General features: G+C 40.6%; 1 protein-coding gene across 1 annotated transcript; it reads left to right on the forward strand.

Moving 5' to 3' along the window:
* The first annotated feature begins 3,499 nt into the window (after nt 1-3,499).
* LOC125213222 (systemin receptor SR160) lies at nt 3,500-7,486 on the forward strand. Its single transcript, XM_048113638.1, has one exon. It carries the CDS (start codon nt 3,729-3,731, stop codon nt 7,260-7,262), a length of 3,534 nt encoding a protein of 1,177 aa, XP_047969595.1. The 5' UTR covers nt 3,500-3,728; the 3' UTR covers nt 7,263-7,486.
* The last annotated feature ends 1,096 nt before the right edge of the window (nt 7,487-8,582 follow it).

Below are 8,582 nucleotides of genomic sequence, written 5' to 3' on the forward strand. Positions count from 1 at the left end.
GGGTTTGCAGTCTACTATATTAGATATTGCAGTCTACTGCATTAGATATTACAGTCGTGGTAAACTGCAATATTATTGTGGTAAGACTGCAATATTCAATTAACAGCACTGCAATCTGGTAACGTAAAATTAGAAATTTTCTATTTTACCCCTCCATATTTTTACACGTGACAGCATGACAAACACACGATTTTCAAATCCAATAACCTAAAATAATAATATGGAGTTACAATAAAGAGGATTGTTATCTTAATACATCCCTATCTTAATATCCTTAAAATGTGTCATATTCCCACTATGTAGCAAGGCGTAGGTTACCTTTCGTATGATGTCAATCAATAAATTTTAGATTCTAAATAAATGGTCACAAATCTCAATCTTCATAGTAAAACAATTTAGTAATTTATATTGGTATAGGCCGCAGCTATATTTGACACTTACTTGTAGGCTATCAAATTCGATAGATTATTTCTCCAAGTTTTGTATATTACATGAATGCACATGGTTGGTGTATGTATTTACGTTTATTCTTTGTCAATATTTAATAACTCGACTGCGTAAATGTAATAAGCATAGTTCGATTAGATTTGGTCCATCAATCCTGTAATTCTAAAAATAAGTTGAATCTTTTTTCTAAATTCTGCAATCATCTTATGATGAAAAAACTAATCGTCTTGGTGTATTATATTGTTTATCAACCAAATGACATAATTTTTACAAATAGACGGCATCATTACATATTTATCGGTAGATACATTCATATACAATTTTCATTGTCATATCAGTTACAATTTCACAAAATTTCGATTTAACAATTGTGATTCAATCTAAACTTAATGTTCATTTCAATTGATCTTCAAAATTGCGAAACAAAATCATAATTTGAACAAATTTTTATATTCTTTTGGCAATTGCTATAAAATTATTGTCATAAGTTCATACAACAATAATTGAAGTCGGTTATACATTTGAAGCATATATTCATAAACGACAGTAATAAGATTATCTTTACTGATTGAATTATTGATAAGTAGTAACTTTTAATTATCACACTTTAAATTAAAGGGGATTACATGAATATCATACATGCATTGATCATATCATGTTTCATATCACACTTTAATTTGGTTGAATGCCCAATAAAAGTTATCTTGCTAGATGCACCAATTGTAGCATTCTTATCAGTAAAAAGGTTTATCAAAATGGGTTATGAAAGTAATTTGGAGATGCCTCTTTCCATTTTCATTAATCCATAAATAGAAGGATTGGAGTTCGTAATAAAAACCTCATTACTAGCTAGCACACAATTAAATGAAGGAAAAGAGAATTGTTGACATCACTTACTATACCTGCATTTAGTGTGACAAAAAACGTAATGGTCAAAGAAGATAGCCATTACTCCAAAGTCTATTTATGACAAAACGTAACAAACTCTTTAAGTATTAACGCAAGGGATGAAGTAGGCGCACGGTTTTGCATAATATATATATATAAATACTCCTATAAATTGTGGAGTGGAATACTGATAAAAGCATCTTTTCTATAAATTTCAATCTTTAAACTTTAATATAAACAGTTAGATTTTTAAGATTTGATATAGTGATATTTTCTGTTGACGTTATTACATCAAATCTTGAAATTTAACTATAATATACGGTGGAAAGGGATGTAGCGCCGCCCGCTACTGCTCGGCAAGCGGCAGGGATGGGGATGTCGGGCGGTTTTGGGGTTGGAATGGTGCAGAGGGGAGAATCAAAATAGTAAGTAAGTTGGAAGGAGGAAAAGATGTACGGTAACTTTCATTTTATAAAAAACAATTATTTTCAGTATCATCATTATAGATATGTATTTTTTGAATGAATAATGCAAATTAATATAAAAAATATAAGCAGTATTATTAGAGGAATAATTTATTGTAGGAATTGTGGTATAATGTAAATAATGAGTTTCAAAATTGATGCCTTCAAATATTATTTGCACCTTTTAGGTATTTGAACTCTAAATAATATCACTATTGATCTCTAGAATATGCAAAATACAATATTAGTCATTTCCCCCCCTCTTTTTGCCTATCGGCCTAAAAGGATATAAAGTGTCTTTCTATTCCCTCATTTCATGCAGTGACTCCTTGCATATGAAATATTACTTCAATCTTTTTTTCTATTTTCTTACTTAAATATGTGTATTGTTATACATGGGTTAATTTCATCAATAATTACCAAACTATGGTATGTGTATCAAATTTATAATAAATTATAGTAATTTATCTAAAAATAAACTTTATACTATTATTATTTACGATTTATTTATTTTTTATTCTAGACACTTAAATTTAAGTAACCTTTGATGTCTCATGTGTCTATATAGCCAGGGTCAATTTTGAAACGTATCATTTTTCCATTGAAGCTTACTACTATTCATTATTTTTCTTAATTGTAATATGTAAAGTGAATTTTAATTCAGAGTGCATATTCAATCAGTGAAGTAACAGACAACATGAAATTTCTTAAATATAAAAATCACTACTACGTTCTAGCATCTCCAAGGGAAAGAGTAAATGGAAAGGTAAAAGAGAAATAACTACCATATTTATCTCTTCTTGATAAAATTTCATGCTCCTATGGAAAATGTATTTGGGGAGGTATTATATCTTCTTTCATTTTGAGAAGGTATCTTTACCTCTTCTCGAAAGAAAAGGCAAAAAGTTAGTTGATTTTATTTGTCTTCTTAATTTACCCTTCTCTTGGAGTTCATTACTTTTTAAGAATGTATAATTACCTTTTTGAAAAGGTAAATGAGAAATATACATTCTCAACTTACCTCTTCCCCTGATATGCTCCAAGAGAGAGGATAAAGATATTCATAGTCTTTTAGGACTGATGGGGTAAAAAAGGAAATACTCCCTGCGTTCCAAGGAAGATGACCCCTTTCTTGGGCGTCACGAGATTTTATTTTATGTAACTTTATTTTATGTGTTAAATGGAGAGAGTAAAGTAAGAGAAGGGGATAAAGTAGAGATAAAGAGGTTTTTATTTTAAGTAATGCGTCATCTTGGTTTGGACAAATCAAAAAGAAAAATGGATCATTTTTAATGGGATGGAAGGAGTAAATGATTTCAAATACTAGCATTTTACTACATTTCTCAGAGGTTGTAGTATGATTCATCGAGTTTAAGGAATTAAAAGTATTGATTTGGAAATATGAATTTGAAGTTTGGATGAGAGGGATGCGTAGAGGGATATGGAAACTTGATAATTGGGAAGTGTTAGATAAAATAGGTAGTGAGTGGGGGATATGTATAATCTGAAGTCAAAAGTAATGATGGTCCGAGGCCAGTCTGTAATAAAGGTGATGAATTAAACTTAATTACACTTTGAGATCATGAATGAAGACAATTGTAATTAAAGTCACCCCAACGGAATCTACATTTAAAATAGACACTTCCATCCATTCTTAATCACACGTACGCAGCCCAATCTCTCTCTCTCTCTATAAGTAAATACAAGCATGTGATTCAACAGCTGTGTGTCTCTTCAACTAAACAATCATCACTATATATCTCTCTCTTACCATCCTCACTTCCCCTTTTGACTCCTCCCATTTCACCACTTCTCTCCCTTCTCCTTCACTTTCTCTGCAATCTCCTCTCTTTCCAATGGGAGAAGAACACAAGCTAATTTGCAGCTAATTCCCCCCCCCCCCATTAAATTTAACACCCTCCCTTCAAAATGAAACTACACACTACTAATCTCTTCCTCCTCCTCCTCCTCCTCTCCTCCGCCGCCGACAACAGCCGCGACTCCCGCGACCTAATCTCCTTCAAAAACGCCCTCCCCAACCCAACCCAGCTCAGCGCATGGAATCCCAGCGCCTCCCCCTGCAACTTCCCCGGCGTCTCCTGCAACAACAACTCCCGCGTCTCCGCCCTCGACCTCTCCAATCACCACCTCGACGCCGACTTCTCCGCCGTCGCCGCCTTCCTCCTCCCCCTCCAAGCCCTCCAGTCCCTCAATCTGCAAAACTCCAACATCTCCGGCTCCATTTCTAAACTCACCTGCTCCGCCGCCCTGATTTCGTTGGATCTCTCTCAGAACTCCATCTCCGGCCAGCTCTCCGACCTCGCCGCCTGCTCCTCCCTCGCCTCCCTCAACCTCTCCGCCAACTCAATCAACCACTCTCCCCCACGCGCCGCCGCGTTTCCCTCCCTCAAAACCCTCGATCTCTCCCACAACAACATCTCCGGCGACTCCGCCGCCGCGTGGCTGCTCTCCGCCGCCGCATTCCCCTCCCTCCAGCAATTGTCCCTCCAATTCAACAAGCTCGCCGGAATCCTCCCGGAACTCAGCTCCAAAAACCTCGCCTATTTGGATCTCACCAAAAACAACATCTCCGGAAATTTCCCCAAAATCGGCGACTGCTCGAGCTTGCAGCACCTCGATTTGTCCTCCAACAGATTCTCCGGGGAGGTCGGAAGCTCCCTCGCCTCATGCTCGAAGCTCACCTTCCTCAATTTAACCGACAACCACCTCACCGGAGCTCTCCCCGTGCTCCCCGCCGCCACTTTGCAGTATCTCTACCTCCAGCAAAACGACTTCCAAGGCGTCGTTTCGTCGTCTCTCTCTGAATCCTGCTCCACTCTGATTCAGTTGGATCTCTCCTTCAACAATTTCACCGGCTCCTTGCCGGAAACCCTCGCGGAATGCTCTTCTCTAACTCATCTCAGCGCCTCCAACAACAACTTCTCCGGCATATTGCCTGTCGACACGCTTCTTAAATTGACGAATTTGAGAAATCTGCAGCTTTCCTTCAACAATTTCGTCGGAGATTTACCAGATTCCTTCTCAAAGCTGCAGTCTTTGGAGGTTTTGGATGTGAGTTCCAACAATGTGTCTGGATTAATTCCGGCTGGGCTGTGCAGCGGAGGTGGTACCAGCAGCTTGAGGGTGTTGTACCTTCAAAACAACATGTTCACAGGTACAATCCCTCAAAGCCTGAGCAACTGTTCAAATTTGGAGTCACTTGATCTTAGCTTCAATTATCTCAGCGGCACAATTCCTGCTAGTTTGGGTTCTTTGTCTAAGTTGAAAGATGTAATTCTGTGGTTGAATCAACTCCATGGTGAAATCCCTCAAGAGTTTATGTATCTGCAGAGTTTGGAGAATCTGATTCTTGATTTCAATGATTTGAGTGGCTTGATCCCTTCTAGCCTTAGCAACTGCACTAGGTTGAACTGGATTTCCTTGTCCAATAACAATCTCTCCGGTGAGATACCGTCCTCGTTGGGGCAGCTGCGCAACCTGGCTATCTTGAAGCTCGGCAACAACTCCTTGTCCGGGAGCATCCCGGGCGAGTTGGGCGATTGCCAGAGCTTGATTTGGTTGGATTTGAACACAAACTCTCTCAATGGCCCGATCCCGCCTGCTCTGTTCAAGCAGTCGGGCAACATTGCTCAGGCCGTGCTAACGGGGAAGAGCTACGTGTACATCAAGAACGATGGGAGCAAGCAGTGCCATGGTGCTGGCAACTTGCTCGAGTTTGGGGGGATTAGGGCTGAGCAGCTGAATAGGATCTCGACTAGGCACCCGTGCAACTTCACCAGGGTGTATAAGGGCATCACCCAGCCCACGTTTAACCACAATGGATCGATGATCTTTCTTGATGTGTCGTATAATAAGCTGGAGGGGAGCATACCTAAGGAGCTAGGGACGATGTACTACTTGTCGATCTTGAATATGGGGCACAATGATATCTCTGGCCCGATCCCTCAGGAGCTTGGGCATTTGAAGAATGTAGCCATTCTCGATCTGTCCTACAATAGGCTGAATGGCACGATCCCACAGTCGTTGACAGGGCTCACGTTGCTCGGGGATATTGATCTGTCGAACAATAATCTTTCTGGGATTATACCTGAATCAGCGCCCTTTGACACGTTCCCGGATTACAGGTTTCTTAACAATTCAGGGCTGTGTGGGTACCCTTTGCCTCGGTGTGGGGGCGAGGTGGCTGCGGGGAGCTCGGGCCAGCATCCTAAATCGCGTAGGAAGCAAGCGAGCCTTGCAGGGAGTGTGGCGATAGGGTTGTTGTTTTCATTGTTTTGCATATTCGGTTTGGTTATTGTGGCCGTGGAGACGAAGAAGCGGAGGAAGAAGAAGGAGGCGGCTCTCGAGGCGTACATGGAGAACCACTCGAACTCGGCCACGTTGCAGAGCAACTGGAAGCTTAGCGCGAAGGATGCGCTGAGCATCAACCTCGCCACATTTGAGAAGCCATTGAGAAAGCTGACCTTTGCTGATCTCTTAGAGGCCACGAACGGGTTCCACAATGACACATTGATAGGGTCCGGTGGCTTCGGGGACGTGTACAAGGCGCAGCTCAAGGATGGGAGTGTTGTCGCCATCAAGAAGCTGATACATGTGAGTGGGCAGGGCGACCGGGAGTTCACGGCGGAGATGGAGACTATCGGGAAGATCAAGCACCGGAACCTTGTTCCTTTACTAGGTTACTGCAGGGTGGGCGACGAGCGCCTCCTCGTGTACGAGTACATGAAGTACGGGAGCCTCGAAGACGTACTCCACGACCGGAGGAAGGCCGGGATCAGCCTCAACTGGTCTGCGAGGAGGAAGATCGCGATCGGGGCGGCCCGGGGGCTGGCATTCCTCCACCACAACTGCATCCCGCACATCATCCACCGGGACATGAAGTCGAGTAACGTGCTCCTCGACGAGAATCTTGAGGCTAGGGTTTCGGATTTCGGGATGGCGAGGCTGATGAGCGCGATGGACACACATTTGAGTGTGAGCACGCTGGCTGGCACTCCGGGGTATGTGCCCCCAGAGTACTACCAGAGCTTCCGTTGCTCGACCAAGGGCGACGTCTACAGCTACGGGGTTGTGCTGCTCGAGCTCCTCACCGGGAGGAAGCCCACAGACTCCCCCGACTTCGGGGACAACAACCTCGTCGGGTGGGTGAAGCTCGTTGCCAAGACTAAAGTTAGCGACGTTTTCGACCCACTCCTTCTCAAGGAGGATCCGAGCCTTGAAATCGAGCTGCTGCAGCATCTGACGGTTGCGTGCGCGTGCCTGGAAGACCGTCCGTGGAAGCGGCCCACGATCATCCAGGTCATGGCCATGTTCAAGGAGATCCAGGCAGGGTCGGGGCTCGACTCGACGTCCTCCATCGCCATAGACGACGACGCCTTCACCGCCATCGAAGGGGTGGGGATGAGCATCAAGGAAGGCAATGAGCTCAGCAAGCATTTGTGATGTTTCAATGGATTCTTTGTGGAGATGCTGATTCAAAATGCCTCTCAAAAATTTTCCCCTCAAGAAAATGGTATAGACTTGTACTTGTGCCTGAGATTGTTGTACCTAGCTAGTAGAAGAAAAAAATCTTGTTATTACACATAAAAAGGGATGTTGTTTAACTTGTAACAAATGTTGTACAGATATAGTTTGAGTTTGTTATGAATCATTTTACATTTTTCATAGCTTTTCTTTTTGTCTGAAAACACATCAGTTTTTGGTTTTGCAGTTTTTTTAGATTTCTCTGACCTCACTGTGATAGTGACTAAGTGTGGATGGTGATTTTTGGAACTTTCTTTCAACAGATCACATTCACTATTGTTCACCTTCAGAAATTTAATTATTTTTTAGTTAATTATTGTACTTATTTTATTATTGTTTATTGAGGAGGGGTTGAAATTTGAATAAATGTGAAAATGTGTCTGCTATTTCTTACATGCATGGAAGTCACACATCAAATCCTTCCATTTAAAACTGGGAAATTGTAGGTCCATTTCTCATGCTTGACAACTGTAATGTCCAGCTATTTTTCACAAATATTCATGTGTATATAAATTATAAATATAGATTTTTTTTTGTTTTCCCAAACAGGGTGTATCATTATCCAATAATTGTTGAGAGATAAGAAAAGGCATAGTCCCTTGACTAGTCAAATCTTTTTTATGTGAATAAAAAATAACATGGAGCATTTAATAATTAGGGATCATAATGGTGGAATGTCAAGGTAATTTAGTGTTTTTAAAAAAAATTAAAGGCTAAAGTAAATGTGATTATAAATGGGACAAATAATAATCATTTCACATATGCCATCATTTGTTTTGGAAAAGAGAAGGAAAAAATCTCAATTGATTCAACTTTCAGAAGATATATTGTGCACTGATTTACTTGGATTACAATATGTCATCATCCAAATGAGTGATTCTCTAGCTAGTACCTAAATTTCTTTTTCTTGAAAGTAATTTTTGATAAGAAAATAGTATTTTTCTTTTTGTAAGATTCACTTTTGGGAAGATACCATATGACATATGTACTCATTTTCTTGGAATACAATTTGTCATCATATCCCAACACTACTTTTAAGATTAGTGAGTGGTCCTTCATAAAATTATTATAGATTATGGAGTAGTTTGTATTTTTATATAATTTTGTTTTGTTTGTTTCTTTTTTAGTGTGTGTGTGCGTGTGCATGCGCATGTGCACGTGTAGTCTTGCTTGAAGACTATGCAATCCGCAAAGCAAGGTTGGGTGCTCTATTACCAATAAAAGTGCACATTTTCACCT

The sequence above is a fragment of the Salvia hispanica genome, chromosome 3 (genome assembly GCF_023119035.1).
Source record: "Salvia hispanica cultivar TCC Black 2014 chromosome 3, UniMelb_Shisp_WGS_1.0, whole genome shotgun sequence".
Taxonomy (NCBI): Eukaryota; Viridiplantae; Streptophyta; class Magnoliopsida; order Lamiales; family Lamiaceae; genus Salvia; species Salvia hispanica.

Bases quoted from the DNA above. Each gene is read 5' to 3' on its own strand.
- LOC125213222 (XM_048113638.1), top strand. From the start codon at position 3,729: ATGAAACTACACACTACTAATCTCTTCCTCCTCCTCCTCCTCCTCTCC.